This window comes from Marmota flaviventris, chromosome 9 (genome assembly GCF_047511675.1).
Source record: "Marmota flaviventris isolate mMarFla1 chromosome 9, mMarFla1.hap1, whole genome shotgun sequence".
Taxonomy (NCBI): domain Eukaryota; kingdom Metazoa; phylum Chordata; class Mammalia; order Rodentia; family Sciuridae; genus Marmota; species Marmota flaviventris.
Window position 1 is genome coordinate 19762923 of NC_092506.1, and position 19152 is coordinate 19782074.

General features: G+C 53.6%; 1 protein-coding gene across 2 annotated transcripts; it reads left to right on the top strand.

Annotated features, from left to right (window-relative positions):
* The first annotated feature begins 880 nt into the window (after window positions 1-880).
* Spi1 (Spi-1 proto-oncogene) lies at window positions 881-17223 on the top strand. 2 transcript variants are annotated; one of them, XM_027936390.3, is made up of 5 exons: window positions 881-1141; window positions 4255-4354; window positions 15076-15263; window positions 16054-16216; window positions 16588-17223. In XM_027936390.3, the coding sequence occupies exons 1-5, from the start codon at window positions 1097-1099 to the stop codon at window positions 16905-16907; spliced, it is 816 nt and encodes a 271-aa protein (XP_027792191.2). In that variant the 5' UTR covers window positions 881-1096; the 3' UTR covers window positions 16908-17223. The 2 variants fall into 2 exon arrangements, with proteins under 2 accessions (XP_027792191.2, XP_027792192.2); XM_027936391.3 differs by having other exon boundaries at window positions 882-1141; window positions 4258-4354.
* The last annotated feature ends 1929 nt before the right edge of the window (window positions 17224-19152 follow it).

A 19152-nucleotide genomic window follows, 5' to 3' on the forward strand; every position in this document is an offset into this window, starting at 1 on the left:
TAAATCAAAAACTTAGTGAACAGTTGGATAAACAGGTAAATAAACTTATGGTTGGCTTGATAGGTAGATAAATGAATAGATAGATAGATAGATAAATTAGATGGATGGGGAAATAAATGATTGGATGGACAGACAAGAAAGGTTTGTAAATGCTGGGGACAGTGGCACATGCCTATAATCCCTGTGACTCAGGAGGCTGAGGCAGGAGGATCACAAGTTGGAGGCCAGCCTCAGCAACTTAGCAAGACTATGTCTAAAAATAAAAAATAAAAATGGGGACATGGTTTGGTGGTAAAGTGCCCCAGGGTTCATTTTTCAGTAGAGAGAGAGAGAGGGAGAGAGTTCAATTTTCAGTACAAAAGAGAGAGAGAGGGAGAAGGAAAGAAAAATAAATGTTTATAAACTAGGAAAACCAAACCAATATTCAAGCATTGACAAAGGGTCAGGAAACTGAGACTCGCCCCAGACCAGGAGGACCCCGGCGGCCAGGGTGTAGGCCACAGGCAGCCCGCCTGGCAGTCAGGGGCTCAGAGCCTCAGCCAGCCAGTCTTACCCCAGAAAGTACAGGCCCCAAGATGCCACCACTCTGACCCCAAGGAGGTAAACGTCGACCACATAGGGGCCTCACAAGGAATAGACGTGACTGGGCTGCGGGACAGAGAGCCTCCGCAGGGCCTGAGCGAGGGGCGGCCGGGCCTCTGGTGGTGGCCAGCCTTTCTCTTTCCCAGCCCCAGCTTCCTCTGGGCAGGGGGCCTGGCCCCCATGGCCTCCCAAGCCAGCCCCTTGAGCACCACCTGCCCCAGCAGGCCAGAGACTTCCTGTAGCGCAAGAGATTTATGCAAAGGGCTAGGGTGGTGATGTCACCCCAAGGGGACTATCTCCCAGCGGCAGGCCCTTCGATAAAATCAGGAACTTGCGCTGGCCCTGCAATGTCGAGGGAGGGGGCTCACCCAGGGCTCCTGTAGCTCAGGGGGCAGGCCTGAGCCCTGCGTCCGCCCTACGGCCATCCAGCCCCCCGACGGGGCACCCCGTCCTGAGGGGCCCCGCGCTGGCCCCCACCGAGGCAGGGGATCTGACAGGCTCCGAGCTCGGCTGGATGTTACAGGCGTGCACAATGGAAGGGTTTCCCCTCGTCCCCCCTGTGAGTACTGGGACTCCTCCACTGGCCCAGCGGGCCCTCGGAAGCAGCCCGCCAGCCCACTCGAGGGGGCCGCTATCAGTGGGAAGTTGGCGTTTCCTCCCTGGAGCTCCTGGCCTGAGACCTGTGAGGGGCCACTGGCTTCCTCTGGGCCTGGCGGGCTAGGGCTGGCCCACCGTGGGCTGTGACCGATGAGGCCTGAACGGTTATTTATAGCAGGGCTTGGGTGGCAGGCCCAGCTCCAGGGCAGGGGACTGGGCTGAGGATGGTGAGGGTGGCAGCAGAGAAGTACAGGAGGAGATGGGAACACTGGCCTGGGGGAGGCCAGCCCCCGGGCAGGAAGGGGTCGGCTGCCTGCTGGAGGCAGCAGGCAGAGGTCTCAGCCCGGGGCCCACCGACTTCAAGAGACCAAGGATCCTGGAACTCTGGGCCCCCAATGAGTCCCCAACGCCTAGTCTTGGGCCTGGCACAGAGGACATATCTGTTGACCAAATGGTCTGGGCCTACAGGTCCCTGAGAGATGGGGTGGGGGCCTGGACTGGGCCAGGGGCTTGGGGCTGGGCTGGGCAGGGCAGGAGGGGGCTGAGCAGTGACACTGTCGCTAGGGTTGAGCCTGCGCTGGAGTTAGGAAGAGGCAGGGACAGTATGGGACCAGGTGGCAACTGAGATTGGGTCTGGGGTAGGACTGGGATGAGCGTCAGATTGGAATTAGGATGAGCACCGGGTCTGGGGGTGGAGGCGCAGAGTCCCAGGAGACCCAGGGAAGGGAAGGGCAGCGGGCGGGCCGGTCTGCAATGCTCCCCGCTCTCAGTGACAGTTGCCGCCGAAGACAGGTGTCAGGGTCCCTCAGAGAGGACCCTTCTCCCTTTTCCCATCTCATGTCCGATGGGGAGGCCCAGGGTGGGGGGACTGGGAAGGGCAGGGCTTGCCCCCTGACTCAGCTTTCCCGGCCTAGCGGCAGCGCCCCTCCCCCTCCCGCTGCGGCTGGGAACCCTGGAGGCACCCCGGCCTGACATCACGGCCAGCATCCTGGGCTGGCTGCCTGGGACCCGGGGAGGCAGGCTCAGGACTGGGCTCCCCTTTCTCCGCCTGAGGCAGACAGTGCCCGAGGGAACCCCTTCCCCAACCTGGGACTCAGCAGGTGCTGGGGACAGGGAAGGATGGAGGGGGTTGTCCCAGCAAGAGCCCATTCTGCCTCAAGAAAGCCCCAGGCCCAGGGGCTTGGCCCTACTGTCTCTGACCCTTGACCTCTCAACCCTGAACTCCCCGACAGAGCTGGGTAGGGAACAGATCCTGGGTTTCCACCTTAGACCCCGGCCCCTCTCTTCAGCCCCAGGGGCCACTCTGAGTGTCTCTGGGGACAACGGGTTCTCAAGACAGCCCTGGTCCCCCATGCCAAGCCCTAAGGGTCACGGTCATTGTTGTGCAATCCTTGGGCACAGGCTGTGGGGGTGGGGAGAGGAGAGGACTTCTGGGGAGGCAGCTTGTCCCTGTGCCTGAGCCAGTAAGCTGGGGGTGGGGAGGGGGAGAGAGGAAGAGGAGGAGGACTGGGGGGAGGGGGAGGGGGAGGCAGGTGAAGGAAGGAGGAGGGAAGGGAGTATCCAGTGAGGGGAGGGGAAGGGGGGATCCAGGCCTCTGTCCCCTGGCCCCTAAGGCCGCCTGCCAGGATGACTTCTGTACAAACCATTAGTAAGGTGGTCATCACGGTGGGCCTGAGTCTGTCTGGGACCTGGACACAGGCTGTGAGGGAGAGTTGGGGTGGGCAGGGAGACTGATAGGAGGACCCCAGTGTGCTGTGGAGCATGCTGGTGAAATGTGGGAGGTTGTGGGTGTGACCGTTGGTGGCTGGAATGCAGTGGGTGTGCATGGGTCAGTTCATGCAACTCTGCGTGTGCCCACAGGGGTGAGTGTACAAGGGTGCACGGGTTGTGTGTGAGTGGCTGTAAAGGTGTGTGTGGGTGCCAGGTATGATGGCGCACGCCTGTAATCCCAGCAGCTTGGGAGGCTGAGGCAGGAGGATGTCAAGTTCAAAGCCAGCCTCAGCAACTTAGCCAGACTCCTGTCTCAAAATAGAAAAATAAAAAGGGCTGGTGATGTAGCTCAGTGGTTAAGCACCCCTGGGTTCAATCTTTAGTAACAAACAACAACAAAGATGAGGGTGTCAGCCTTTACATGCATGGATGGGTACAGTGGCTGAGAGAGTGAGAGGATGAGCTGTGAGAGCGAGCCCACAAGTGGGATTGGGGCTGTACCGGTGTCACAGGGAGTGTGTGTGCGTTTGGGGGAATGGGTGCATCTGTGTGGATGAGAGGTGAACATGTGAGACCATGATCTGGACCACACAGGCGTGAACATGAGTGTGAGCGTGAGGGGACTTTGTTAGCTTTTCGTTGCTATGACAAAATACCCAAGAAAAACAGCTTAAAAGAAGAAAGGTTTATTTTGGCTCACGGTTTCAGAGGTTTCAGTCTAGGGGTGGCCAACTCCGCGGCTCTGGGCCTGTGGTGAAGCAGAGCATCATGGGGAGGAGGGTGTGGTGGAGCAAAGCCGCTCACCTCCTGGCAGCTGGGAAGAGAGAGAGCTTGGAGGAAGGGACTGGGAACAAGGTAGACTCCCCAAGGGCACACCCCCAAGGACACACTCCCTTCCATGAGGCCCCACCTCCCACAGTTTCTATCCCATCCCCAAAGTCCAATCACCTATGAATCCATCAATGGAGTAATCCTGAGGTCAAAGCTCTCAGGATCCAGTCACTTTCCAAGTCCCACCTCTGAACGCTGCTGTACTGGGGACCAAGCCTCCTAGGCTGTGGGGGACATTTCAGATCCAAACCATAAAGAGTTGTGGGGCCCAGCCAAGCGGGGCAGGGGGGCTGCACCTTCTCCTCTGTCCTCCAGTGATCTCTGACCTCTATGGCCCCCATCACTGCCTTTAGCTCTCCTGGGACCCCGCCCCTCTCCCTGTGGCCCTGACCTTGTGGATTTCAAGCAGAGGGAGAGCTGCGGGGTCAACAGGGTCGCTTGGTGAGGGAAGGTGTTGTGGACTCAACACACTGGGGCCCGAAAACTGTCTGGGGCCTCCCCACCAGCCCAGGCCTTGACACCCTCCTCTCTCAGCAGCCGTCAGAAGACCTGGTTCCCTATGACACGGACCTGTACCAACGCCAGACGCATGAATATTACCCGTATATCACCAGTGATGGAGAAAGCCACAACGGTGAGTTCAGGAGGAAGGGACTGGGAACAAGGTGGGTGGGCCGTGAGTTCAGGGCCTGCCGCCCCTTCCAGGTGTGGGTGGGCGCCTGAGCACCTGGGCGGAGGGGGAGACGAAAAGAAGAAATGGCTCCGGGCCTTCCTTGGAATTCCAAGGTCAACTTAGTTCTGGGGGAAGTGACCTACTCATCCCTGCATCCCCCACCCCTCGCTGATGAGCCTCTTCCGTGTGCCAAGGACCAGGTCAGCTTCTTGCACATTTATGTCAGCCAACCTGTGGACTTCAACACGAGGATGCTGAGGCTTAGGGACCAAAGTGACCTGCACAAGGCTCCCAGCTGGCCAGGGCCCCCCCCCGCTCCCCGTCGGTCAGACCCAAGGCCAGCGCTCTGCACACTCGCCGCCCCCGCCAACCCCTTCCTCAGTTCTTCACTCTCTTTCCCTCAAACTCGCCCCCACCCACAGCCCTACTCCCTGCTGTGTGTGTCTAGCAGCTTCTCTGCTGATACTTTGGGCGGGACAGTTCTGTTTGGGGACTGTCCTAGGCACCAAAAGAGGCTTAGCAGCATCCTCAACCCATCCCTCTCCATGCCGGTACACTGCCAATCATGACAACCAAGTCAGTCTCTTTACGTGTTGCTAAATTTCCCTGGGCAGGGCAAAACCGCATCCATCTGAGTACTGCTGGATCAGGGGGAAGCCTCTGAGGACCCCTTGCTCAGCAGAGGCCGAGGGTCCCAGTTACCGCAGAGACCTGGGCCAGAAGGTTCTTTTGTCTGTCTACGCCAGGGTCCAGCATCCTTTCTGGAGCAGATTGGCTCCTGGTGCATCCCTGAACCAAAGGTCAGGTGGCCCAGTTAAGGGACTGAATCCTCAGTGGGGGTTCTCCAGGGTGTCTACGGCCCCTTGAGGCAGAGACACGGAGAAGGCTGTATGCAGGCCCATTTAGAACCCTCCCCTCAGGGTCCTGGAACTCACAGCCGGCATCCATTAAAGGACTCCACCTGGAAGCTCTCGAGGTACGGTGGCGTCCCCTCAAGACCAACTTTCAGGCCCCAGGGCCAGAAAGGCCCCCAACCCAGGAAATACCATCTTTGGTTTTGTTGCTGGGGATGGAACCAGGCTTTGCTCACGCTAGGCAAACGCTCTAAAACTAAGCTGCATCCCCAACCCTTTAAAAAATTTTATTTGGGGACAGGGTCTTGCTAAATGGCCCAGGCTGACCTTGAACTTGTGGTGGAATTGCCTCAGCCTCCCGAGTAGCTGGGATCACAGGCGACCCCACCTACCTCTTTTGTGCTTTTAAGCTTATGTGTAATTACACTAGAAACACATCCTCTTGGTAGAAAATTCACACGATGTAGAGAGGGAGGGTGTCTCTCTCACCAACTCTATTCCCAGCTTCTCCTTCCATGGGTGTGAGTGACCCCAGCTCCACACACCCTCCCTTCTGCCAGTGGTTCCAGGACCGACCCATCACCAGTCGGGCTTGAGGAGGGCGCCCCCTGGTGGCTCGGCCCTGCAGGCTCTGCGGGCGGCCTCCTTCCTCCAGAGGCTTGCTTTCCCCATGGCCAACTGGCTTTCCATTCACGGGTTTGGGGTACTTCCTTTGGGTCTTGTGTGGCCTCAGATTTCCTTCCTGGAGTATGAGGGTATGGCCCACATATCTAGAAACCAACTAGGCCTGGGGCTGGGCCCACGGAGTGAGAATTTCAGAGGAAGTGCTTAGATTGGGGGAATGACTCCTGGTTGGATGCCTGAGCACCCCAATTTGGGCATGGACCTCAATTCTTCCAGAGGTTCCCCCAGAGTCTTCAGGTGTTCCGGACCTGCCCACCCCCTCCAACCCTGTCAGTCCTGGATCCATGTCCTCACCAGCTGTGTAGCTTGGGGCAAGTAACATAACTTCCCTGAGCCCCCCTTTCCTCGTCTAGAAACTGAGAGCCTGAAAATACTTCAGAGTTGTGATGATTCAACGCAGTGACACACATGGTCTATAAGGCCAGGTACTGTGCTGAGAACAAGGCCCGGTGAACCGGGAGGGCCTCCTTAGCTTTACTGCATTCCCAAGGCAGGAGGGAGGGAGCAGCTGGGGGCGTGGAGAAGCACACCCTTCCACCCCCCACCCTGCATCCACCCCTCCACCCGCCCAGGCATCCATCCTTCCAACCGCTTAGCACGGGTGCCCCTCCCGCATCAGTTCAGCATTGAAGGTCCTCTGCTGTGTGTCACGGAGCACAGTATTGCAGGCACCTGGGAGTCCACGAGGAGCCAACCAGCCAAGCCCTGCTCTCCGGGAGGGAGGGGAGAGAAAATCCTCAAACACACACACACACACACACACACACACTCACACACACACGTAATGATAAGTCCTATGAGACCCAGAGTGACATAGTGCGGTTTTTGTGTGGGGACACCCTTCTGTGCAGGGTCCGGGAAGCTCAGGGTAGGTGTCACTGAGTTGAAATCTTGAGTGAAGAAAGGTGTAGGGGGGGAGGGGTCCAGGCAAAGGGAGCACAAGGAGACCCTGACAGAGGCCCCAGAGGCTTCTGAGAACCAGACGGTGGAGATAAAATGCATAGGGACGGGTCACACGAGGCTTAAAAGACATGGAGGGAGAGTGGATTTTATTTTATGGAGAGTTTTTTGTTTGCGGGTTTTCTGTTGCTTTGTTTTGCTGTGTGGGGGATAGAGCCCAGAGCCCCAGGCACACTGGGCAAGAGATCAGCACTATTTTGGAGAGGTTTTGTTTTGTTGGTACTATGAATTTAATCCAGGAGTGCTTAACCACTGAGCCACATCCCTAGGCTTTTTATTTTTAATTTTGTGACAGGACAGGTTCTCACTAAGTTGCTTAAGGTCTAACTGGCAATCCTCCTGCCTTGGCCTCCCAAATTGCTGGGATTTTATAGGCATGTGCCACTGTGCCTGGCTTTTGGAGAGTTTTGAGCAGGAAAATCACATAATCTAAAGTGTGAGTGTGTGTGAGTGTGTGTGTGTGTGTTCATATTTAAATACATCTTAAATCTTTAAAGTTTAATTATTACAAAATACTCATTGCTAAGACTTACGAACTACTCCAGCACCCCATGAGAAACATTTTCCTTTTTTTTTTTTTGTTGGGGGTGGGTACCATGGATTGAACTCAGGGGCACTCTACCACTAAGCCACATCCCCAGCCCTATTTTGTATTTTATTTAGAGACAGGGTCTCACTGAGTTGCTTAGCACTTCACTGTTGCTGAGGCTGGCTTTGAACTTGCAATCCTCCTGCCTCAGCCTCCCGAGCTGCTGGGATTACAGGCGTGCACCACCACACCTGGCTCATTTCCCTCTTTTCTATCTCCCTCCCACTAAAGGTAACTTAGACATCATTGCAGACTTTTATTCTATAAATAAGCCCTGCATATTTATAAATATATACCTATATACATGTAGATTCTATTCATCCAAAATGGAATTACTGGGGCTGGGGCTATAGCTCAGTGGCAGAGCACTTGCCTAGCACTTGTGAGGCACTGGGTTTGATACTTTTTGTAGTTGTAGATGGACAGCATGCCTTTATTGTATTTGTTTATTTTTATGTGGTGCTGAGGATCGAACCCAGTGCCTTATGCATGTGAGGCAAGCACTCTGCCACTGAGCTACAGCCCCAGCCCTACAAAAAAAAATTTTTTTAAATGAAATTACTGTATCATGCTGTTCTGCAATTTGCTATTTTTTACTGAAGCCTGTTGCGGATATTCCTCTGTGACATAGACCTTGTGTCCGCTGTTTTACTAACCGAAAGAAGGATTTCTGTTGCAGCACTGTCTGTCTGGGCCAGTGAGGATGTGAAATAGAGCCTTAGAACATTATTCATCCACCAACACTGGCCGAGGACCTTCTGGAGGCTAGGCAGAGAGGGATCTGGTTGGTCTGTCAGTCGGGGAGATCATCTATTCACTTTACTAGGAGAAAGGAGATCCTGACTCTAGCCAGCCATGCCACACCCACGGAACACCTGTGCACGCTTCCCAGGGCAGTTTCCTGGTAACTTTTGTTAAATTGGTATTTGAAATTTCCACTATTATGACCGTGGGATATTACTCTCAGCTTGCCTCTCATTACCTGTGCTTTCTCCGCCCTGTGTATCCGAGGGGCAGTGTCACAGGACGGAAAAGCCCTGATTCTGGAACCAGACACTGGGATTCATCCCCCACTCTCCATTGCAATCTGGAGTGACCATGGGCAAGATGGTCAACCTCTCTGTGCCTTAACTTCATAATAACACCCACTTCACCAAATTGTTGTCAGGATCGAGTGATATAATACATATAAAATAACCAGAACAGGCCTGGCAAATACTGAATTTCTCTAAGGAGTTGTTACGTTATCATTATAGTCTCCAAGGGAAGGGTGTGTGGCAGGCAAGGTTTTTTTTTTTTTTTTCTTTTGGTACTGAGGATTGAACCCAGGGGTACTTTACCAAAGAGCTTTACTCCTCAGCCCTTATTATTTTTTTATTTTCAGACAGTATCTCACTAAATTGCTTAGGGACTCAGTAAGTTGTTGAAACTAGCCTCAAACTTGCCATCCTCCCATCTCAGCCTCCTGCGTTGCTGGGATTACAGGCATGTGCTACCATGCCCAGGTTTTATTATCATTGTTGTGCTGGGTTGTGTTGTGTTTTACCTCCTCGTGCCTTCCAGCTATTCTGTTATCACTTTAACAATAGTTTAGCCATGTTAGGACTCCAGGTTGAGAATCATTTTTTCCTTAGGAATTTGAAAACATTTCTCTGCATCTTCTGGTTACTAGAGCTCTCCTTGTGAAGTCAAAGGCCCTTCCACATTCCCTTTTCCGAAAGTAACCTGATTTTTTGTTTACATTTGCTTTTTTTTTTTTTTTCTGTTTGTTTTGTCTCTTTGGAAGTTTTTAATATCTTCTTCCAGTGCCTAGTTGTTCTACCAAGTAAAGTTCTTAAAAAGCCTGTCTGGGGCTGGGCTTGTGGCTCAGTGGTAGAGCGCTTGCCTGGCGTGTGTGAGGCCCTGGGTTCAATCCTCTGCACCATATAAAAATAAATAAAATAAAGGTATTGTGTCCACCTAAAACTAAAAAATAAAAATTAAAAAAAAAAACCCATAAAATCGACCATCTTAACTTTTTTTAACCTCAGTACTGGAGACTGAACCCAGGAGTGCTCTACAACTGAGCCTACATCCCTGGCCTTTGTTATTTTTGAGACAGGGTCTTGCTACATTGCTGAGGCTGGCCTCGAGCTTGCGTCCTCCTATCTTGGTCTTCCAAATAGCTGGGCTTACAGGCGGTTGCACCACCAGGCGTGGCCATCTTAACTATTTTTAAGCATGCAGCTGGGTGGTATAAAAAAATACACTCACACTGTCATGTAACCATCACCACCATCCGTCTCCACAATTCTTTTCATCTTGCAAAACTGCAACCCTCCAACCACCCGCTAGCCTCTGTGAACCTGACTGCTCCAGGTGTCTCATACCTGGAACCACACAACACTTGCCCTTTCGTGACTGGCTCATTTCCCTTGGCACGGTGTCCTCGAGGTCCATGCATGTTGCTCCACCTGTTGGAACCCTCCCCACTAAAGCTTGACTACCGTTCAACTGGATGCACACACCACCTTCGCTTCTTCATTCATCTGTCCACGGAGTTGGGTTGCTTCCAACTATGGGCTGCTGTGAAAAATGCAGCCCCCTGTGAACTTGGGTGTACGGATATCTCTTCAAGACTCTGACTTAAATTCTTCAGGATCTATACTAGAAATAGAATTGCTGGGTTATATGGTAGATTTATTTTTCATTTTTAAAGGAACTCCCATACTCATCCCCACAGGGGCTGCACCGTGTTTACATTCCTACCATTGGTGTGCAAAGATTCTAATTTTTTTCACATCTTCACCAACACTTGTCATTTTCTGTTGGTTTGGTTTTCGTAGTAGTCATCCTAATGGATGTGACTGAATTTGCTGCTTGCGATGGGACTCGTGAAGGAAAGAGTTCCAAAGTATGGCTCTTTCTCTCCATCCACCCATAAATTCATCCATCCACCCATCTACCCATCTACCCATCCACCCATCCACCCACCCATCCACCCATCCATCCATCCACCCATCCATCCATCCACCCATCCATCCACCCATCTACCCATCCATCCATCCACCCATCCATCCATCCACCCATCCACCCACCCATCTATCCATCCACTCATCCAACCATCCATCTACCCATCCACCCAGATGTCTGCCTACTTCATACCACAAACCATCTATGATTCACCAATTTGTTCACACACTCATCTAATCATCCACTCATCCCTCCTTCCAGCTGTCCTTCCCTCCACCTACCAAACCTTCCATCCATCTTGCACTGAGCTCTCTAATAAATATTCTATTTTACATGCCAGGTGCATTGCTGGATGCTGAAGGACACAGGTCCTACTGGATTCAGTGTTATAAGAGGGGAAATAATTAAAACTCTCATAATTAGGATACAAGGTAGAGAGTAGCAAGTGCTCTGAGACGGGCAGTTCTCTGGGCCTCAGTTTCCACATCTGAACAATTTCCAGGGAAGGCTGGGCTCCAGCCACTATGTCCAATGGCCTATGTTTTCCTGCGAAGGGTTTTTTCCTTGTCTCCTCCTCTCTTGATTCCTCATCTTTCTCCTCAGTTTTGGTTGTACTTCTGTTCTCCTGGGTAGAGCCCTGGGTTTGAGGCTGAGCTTTCTGTTCTGGGGAGATAAGGTCAACTGAATGACTCTTAAGGCTGAATTTCTGCGTGGAGTTGTTTTGAATCTCACTCTATTTTTGTCCTGGTGACAAATGAGTAAGAATTGGAATGTATGGGCAGGACTTTGGCCCCAGGTTGAGAGCTGGTTTAAAGGGAGGAAATGAGTGATCAAGGCGAGTGAGTTATTTCTGGCTGTCTGGGTGAATGATGGATGATTGATGGGTAGATGACGGATGGATGGATGGTGGTTTAATGATGGATGGATGGACAGATGATGAGTGATGGATGGATAGACAATGGATGGTGGATGATGGGTGGGGTAATGGTGGACAGATGGATAAAAGCAGTCAGCTGCTGGGCACGTTGGCACACGCCTGTAATCCCAGCAGCTCAGGAGGATCACAAGTTTAAAGCCAGTCCCAGAAACTTGGAAAGGCCCTAAGCAACTTAGTGAGACCCTGTCTCAAAATAAAACATAAAAAGCGCTGGGATGGGGCTTGGTGGTTAAGCGTTCCTAGGTTCAATCCCTGGTACGGGAGTCTCTCAGGGGCCATCCCAGGTTTTACTGAGAGCTTTCATTAAGTGTCACCCCAGGTCTTAACACTTTCAGTCTAGCTCCTCCGAGGGGATGTGGTATGGTGCTGAGAGCTCTGTCCCTGAAGTTACATGCAACTGGGTTTGGAGCCCAACTCCACCAGTGAGTACTGTAGACAAAGGACGTACTTGTCACAGTCTCCAAGCCGACAAAAGGGAGATCATACTATGGTGGCCACCTCCTCAGAGTTGGGGTGAGGATTAAATGAGATCACCTGGGTGACCCAGTGAAGGGACAGAAAGGATAAAGCACTGCCATCATGAAGGGTGTCCAGATGTAAGGCCAGAGTGCCCAGGGTACAGGCTTTGGGCCTCTCTCCAAAGCCCGCACCCTGGGCACTCTGGCCCTAATCTCCTGAGCATCAAACCAGGGCCAAAGGCCAGGTTTCTGTTGGGACTTTTGAAACCTTCCTCATGCCTTTGTCTCCCTTGTTATAAAATAGAAAGGGCTGTGGACTGTGCTATACCTCTGTGCTACGTCCCCAGCCCTTTTTATTTTATCTTTAAATTTTGAGACAGGGTCTTTCTAAGTGTCTGAGGCTGACCTCAAATTTGTAATCCCCCTGCCTCAGCCTCCTAAAGGGCTGGGATTACACGTGTGAGTCACCAAGTTTGTTTTTCCTTTCAGGTTTACATAACTTTGTAGAAAGAGTTATTCAGAAACCAAGATTCTTTTGTTCATTTGCTCATCTGCTCAGGACATGGCTGTTTATGTCTGCTATGATTAGGCACCAGGAACCCAGAGGGGAACAAAATCAGTCCCTGAAAACACTGGCGCTCCAACTTCAGGCTCTGGGGAAAAGTGACAGGTCCCCCAAAAGCTGTTTCTCTGGGGCACTAAGGTGGCAGGGAACAGGGAGATGAGGAAATGAACATTTTAAAAGCGGCTGCTGAGCCAGGCGCCAGGATGCATGCCTAATAATCCTAGTGGCTCAGGAGGCTGAGGAAGGAGGATCACAGTTTCAAAGTCAGTCTCAAACAATTTAGCAAGGCTGTAAGCAACCTAGTGAGACCCTGTCTCAAAATAAAAAAAAATAAAAATAAAAAGGGGATTGTGGCTCAGTGGTTAAGTGCCCTTGGGTTCGATCCCTGGTACTAAAATTAATAAATAAATAAACAAAATAAAGTGGCTACTGAGTTGAGCATGGTGCATACCTGTCATCCCAGCAACTCGGGAGGCTGAGACAGGAGGATGGCCAGTTTGAGGCCACATTCAACAACTGAATGAGGTCCTAAGCAATTCAGTGAGATCCTGTCTGAAAATAAAAAATAATAAGGGCTGGGGAGTAAAGCTCAGTGGTAAAGTGCACTTGGGTTCAATCCACAGCACCAAACAAACAAACAAACAAATACCCCCCGCCCCCCATAAAAAAGAATGACAGCTGTAAACCAAGTGTGGTAGTACATACCTGTCACCCCACTACTGAGGCAGGGGGATCACAAGTTCTAGGCCAGCCTTGGCAATTTAGTGAGACTCTGGCTCAAAAACTAAGAGGGGCTGGATTGCTCACTGGTGGAGCACCCCTAGGTTCGGTCCCCACTCCCTAGTACTGCATGTTCAAGAGATAATGCAAGCTTTTTTGGGGGGCGTGTCTGGGAGTCTCCCTGTGTTACCCAGGCTGATCTTAACACCTGGCTTCAAGTGACCTTCCCTCCCCTGCCTCCCAAATGCTGGCACTACAGAGGGGCCCCACACACCTGGTTCTAATGTCGGCTCTTTAGAATAAAATATTAATACAATGATGCTGATCGTGGTTCATGCCGAGTGAGTCTTACTTTGCACCTGGTTCTGTTCTGGGCACTTTGTAGGCATTAGCCGCAGGCACGGTGAGGATTTGAACCAGCTCTGCCTGAAATCGTGGGCTTTCTCTTTTCCAGTCTCCTAGAGGCAGGGCTGGGCTGTCTGGGTTGTGGGCTCGCACGACTTCACACGTGCACAGGACCTCGGTTACTATCCACTTGCATCTCTGACTTTCCAAATGGGGTATCAGGCTCAGGGGGAGAAAGATCTTGTCCGAGGTCACACAGCAAGGCCACCACTTAGCAGGATTAGAAAGCAAGTCCTCAGATATTTGGTAGAGAGCTAAAAAAAAAAAAAGAAATCATTTCTTCCTTCCTTTCCTTTTTTTTTTTTAAATACTAGAGATCTGGGGATTGAATCCACTAAGCTATATCCCCAGCGCTTTTTATTTTTTGAGACAGGGTTTCCCTAAATTTTGGAGGCTGGCCTAGTATGTACAATCCTCCTGCCTCAGCCTCCTGGGTCGCTGGGATCACAGGCATGGGCCACTGTGCTGAGCATCACACTTGATTTCTTAGGGATTCGGAGTGTATGAGTTCCTGTGAAAGAGGAAGAGGGAGAGGAATGCAGGCGGATGACAGACGTGTGTACAACTGCATGTTCATGAGTCTCTCTCTCTCTCTCTCACACACACACACACACACACACACACACACACGGTTGTTAGTGGACGTCCCAAAGACACTGCCCGGACTGGCTTCTCGTACACTCCTTCTTTGTGCCCATGAACAAATCCATCCCGTCTCTACACCCCACTTTCTTTCGGACCTAACGCTGCTCAGGAAGTCCCTCAGACGTGGGCAGTTTTTGTTCCTGGAAAAGGTGCCCAGAGAAACCATGCTGAAGATCTGCCCTGGCCCCGAGACGGGGTGTGGGTGTGTGTGGCTGTTCCCCAGACTCCAGCCAGCCACCGGGGCTTCCCAGGGACACCTACGGCGCTGCCCCCTCCCTGGAATAGTACTCAGGCCAGGGCTTGGAGGAGCAGCACCGCGGGTCTGGACAAGCTCTGGAAGTGTGAGGAAGGTCAGCCCTGTGACTTGGCCGTCACACCTTGGCCATGTGACAAGGTCCTGTGTGTGACTAGGGAAGCCAGGGACCTCAGGAACGGGGAGGTCTGAGGTGGAGGAAGGGAATCAGAGGCCAGAGGCTAGGAATTTTTACAGATGAGTTCTCCTTTGAACCCTCCCCAGAACAATGACCCTCATTTACGGCCAGAGGGGCCCAGGCTGTGCCTGAAGTCTCACTCTGTCAGTGGCAGAGTCAGGACTCAGACTTGGGGACCAGAAGCCTGCATCCCTGTGACTGCACAGGAGGCAGGAGAAAGTGGGTGCTGAGCACAAGGGCTTTGCTTCAGGCCTGGATTCTGGCTCTGCCATGGATGCTGCCCTTGACCTTGGGCATGTTTCGTAGCCTCAGAGCCTCAGGGTCCTCCCTATAAAGCAGGAGTAGGAGACAGGAGCATCAGTGAGGGAGCCCTGCAGTCTGGATGTGGAGCGAGCCCCCTGTGGCCCCACATGGCTGTTTCTGTTGCTGGCACTTCCCCCGCCCTGCCCGCCGGCGCTCACTGATGGCCTGTCCCCCCACAGACCACTACTGGGACTTCCACCCTCACCACGTGCACAGCGAGTTCGAGAGCTTCCCCGAGAACCACTTCACCGAGCTGCAGAGCGTGCAGCCCCCGCAGTTGCAGCAGCTCTATCGCCACATGGAGCTGGAGCAGATGCACGTCCTCGACACCCCCATGGCGCCGGCCCACACCAGCCTCGGCCACCAGGTGCGTGCTGCTGGCTGTCTTCTGTCCTCAGGACCATGCCAGGCCTGTGGTGAGGCCCGGGAGCTTCACAGGAAGCTGACACAGGCTCTTACTCAACGTGGCTTCCTGCCCCACCGCGCCAACGGCGGCCGGAGCCCCAACGGCTGCCACTGACCCCCCGACTGACCTCGTGGCCTGTACCCCTTATCTCCTCTCGCTGGAGATGGACAGACCCCAGATGATCCCAGAACCCCCCCATCTTTGGCTCCCCACCCCATGCATGGTCCTGTGTCTTGGGGACCCTCACAGACTGCAAGGCCTCATTTATGGGCCCCTCGGATATCCAAGTCATGAACCTCTACAGGGCCCTTCCACACCCACTGACCGCCTTACCAAACCCTCTCTGTCCCAGGGGCTGTAACCCCAGTGACCTAGTGACCTCTGCCACCCCTTCCCTCACTCATCAAACCCCATTTGCTCCAGATCAACCCCCTCGGCATCCCCCTTCTCTCCCAAGGCCACTGTCATGCCAGACAGCACCTTTGGGTGTATGAGAATAAGGTGCCCTTTCCCCAGGGACCTGCCCTGAACCAGGGGGCCCAGGTGGGAAGGGCAGTAGGCTGGATGTCAGTAACCCCTGGTCACTGTGATCTGTGCCCTGTGTGGTTGTGGCCTCCACTGGCCTTCAATTTCTCAGCCTCCTCCCTAATCTTCCTGCCCCTGTGGCCACCTGCTTCCCAGCACTCCCTCTCCTCTTACTGAGCCCTGAGCTGTCCCTTCCTGACCTCAACTCCTTGCCCCACCTTTCCAGGTCCCCTACCTGCCCCGGATGTGCCTCCCATACCCATCCCTGTCCCCACATCAGCCCAGCTCAGATGAGGAGGAGGGCGAGCGGCAGAGCCCTCCACTGGAGGTTTCTGATGGGGAGGCGGATGGCCTGGAGCCCGGGCCTGGCCTTCTGCACGGGGAAACAGGTAAGGCCCAGCCCCAGGCCCTGACCCAGCTGGGCCCAGCCCTCTGTCCCCTGCCCCTTCTACACCCCAGCGGAGGCTGATCAACCCAGCAATCAGGCTGGAGGGCCGTGTGTGTGCGATGGTTCTGCAGGGTCTCTGAGCATCTCTACCTGGGCTCTGTGAGCACGTGTTACGAGTGTAACAGGGCTCTCCCCAAAGTGTGCTGTGTACGTGCATGAGCGTGTGTGTGCATGGTGCGTGCGTGTGCCAGTGTGCGCCCTGCAGCTGGGGGAGCTCTTCCCCTGTGAACCATCCCGCCACACGGTCCCGGTGGGGTGGATGGTCCCTGAGGGGCCCCTGTGGCCTCCATCCCACGCGCCCCTCTCCCACAGGCAGCAAGAAGAAGATCCGCCTGTACCAGTTCCTGCTCGATCTGCTTCGCAGCGGGGACATGAAGGACAGCATCTGGTGGGTGGACAAGGACAAGGGCACGTTCCAGTTCTCGTCCAAGCACAAGGAGGCGCTGGCGCACCGCTGGGGCATCCAGAAGGGCAACCGCAAGAAGATGACCTACCAGAAGATGGCGCGCGCGCTGCGCAACTACGGCAAGACGGGCGAGGTGAAGAAGGTCAAGAAGAAGCTCACCTACCAGTTCAGCGGCGAGGTGCTGGGCCGCGGCGGCCTGGCCGAGCGCCGCCACCCGCCCCACTGAGCCCGCAGGGCCCCCAGGCCTCCCGCGGGCCACAGCATTAACCCCCCGCCGGCCCGGACACAGGGAGGACGCCCGGGGCCAGGGCAGGACTGGCGGCCACCCTCCCTCGCCTCCCCTCCAGCCCCGCTTGCCCCAGGGGACCCCAGCTCCGAGGTGCCCGCAGGCCGCCCGGGCTTCGGTCGGCCTCGCTCAGTGGCCAGGGCGCTTCCTTGGGGCTGTCTCTTGTCATTTCTGTAGATGGATGCTCCTTTCTAAGCATCACCTTCTCCCACCGCCCTCACCCTTTAGGAAGGAAGTAAAGTCTTGTTAGACACCATGCTTGCAGCGACAGAGTCTCTTTCAGAATGTGCCCCTTGTCTGTCCCCTCCCCCTTGGGCAGGGACATGGCTGGTTCCCTCATTTAGCCATTGGGTGTCTACCCAGTGCTGGACCCTGGGCACACAGAGACAAATGACACACAGACAAATGACACACACCGCCTGAGCCTGGAACAAGACCTTCATTGTTATTAGCAGAGTACACCAAAGTAAAAGGCCTTCTGCACCCCAGAGAGTGTTTGAAGCCTCGATGAGGCTTGAATTCACCATCTTCTGAGTTAAATATGGTGCAAATGATGTCGATGAGAAGGATGACCATGTTAACAACACTGGATTTTCTGGTCATGCAGTACTGAGATGAGGACTCTGGTGTTCTCCCATTCTATAGAATTGGACACTGAGGCTCTCAGAGGTGGAATAATTGGTCCAAATTCTCACAGCTGGCTTGTGGCCAGGCTGGATCCACTCCAGGTCTGCCCCACCATGAGGTAGGAAGCTTTACTTATCTGGAAATAGATGTCTTCACTGTGCAGGAGCAGAGGCTAAGACCCCTTCTCACAAGATTCCAGCCCTGCAAGACCTGCCGGTGATTCAAGTCCCCCTCCTGCAGCCCTTTATCCTGAACACTTGGCTGGCGGACTCCCGCCACACAGCAAGGCGCAACAGACACAGTCAGCAAAGAGTTTGGAAGAATCTTGCTTTAGCAAATAGCGGGTAGTGGCAGCAGACAGCCTGGGAATGAAGAAACTTCCAGAAGCTGTCTGCACACCTCAGAAAATCCAGGTCCTAGGACCCTTAGCATTAAGCATTAGCTTAGGGAGAAAGACCCGGAGGGCTGAGGCTCATCACAGCCCAGCCATGGTGCTCCCAGCCTGACTGCAGAGCCCCCAAGAGAAGGTGAGGGCTGGGGTGTGTGTGATTCAGGGGCAGGGCCCTTACCTAGCATGAGTGAGGCCCTGGGTTCATCTCCAGCATGGCAAAAATGGTGTTCAGTGTCTTCTTTTAAAGAAGGCTCAGAAGCAGGTGATATGGTTAAAAAATGGAAGAAAATAATGGATTTTGATATATAAAGAAATGGCAAGATTTTATCATCTGGAAAATGCTTGTGTATGGAATTCCTTTTCTGATGGTGGGAGATAAATGATCTTTCCTGATATTGGGTTTTGTTTAAAGGGGGGGGGGTCCCAGATAATTTGCTTCTTTCTGAGGCAATCCGTGGCCCTGATGTGATGGAAAAGGTGTCACCAGTCCCAGTAGGCAAGAGGTCACAGAGAAACAATGGACGGTGGGAGGAGGGGATTCAGAACATTCTGGCATTAATCATTGGTTAACCTTGGTGATGTTAGCAAGAGCTGACTTCATTCTGTCTTCTACTTTAGGGGTATATTTAGAGATTTACCTGCATGCCCTTACCTGCAGGCTCCCCCAGCCCTTCCCTTTAAGTGACACCAGCCCCCCCCCCCCCCCCCCCCCCCGTATTCCCTCCTTCCAGCCTGGCCTTGGACTAAGTCCATCCAAGATCCACAGCATGAGACCAGCTCTGTGCCTCATGAGCTGCGATAATGTGGGCCGAATCCTAAGAGCAAATATCGGCTCAGCGTGTTCCACATGCCAGGCAGCGCTTAGCGTTTTCATATGTAAACCTGGCTCATGTGGTAACAGTCCTGTGCTGCTCTGCCCAGCCCCACATTACAGATGAGAGAACCCGGTGCTGCAGAATTAATAGCTGCCAGGTCTCAGGGCAGTCCAGGGCCTGTGGCCACCACCATGAACCGCAAGGGTGCCATGGATCCATTAGCCTGGGGTTACAGGCCCCGCACATGCCCACTGCAGAGTCTGCGGTCAGCTGGGCATGCAGACAGGGATTGGGGTATCCCTGAGGTTCACCCAGGGTTGAAGAGGCAGAAGCCATCATATTGCACTGGGGG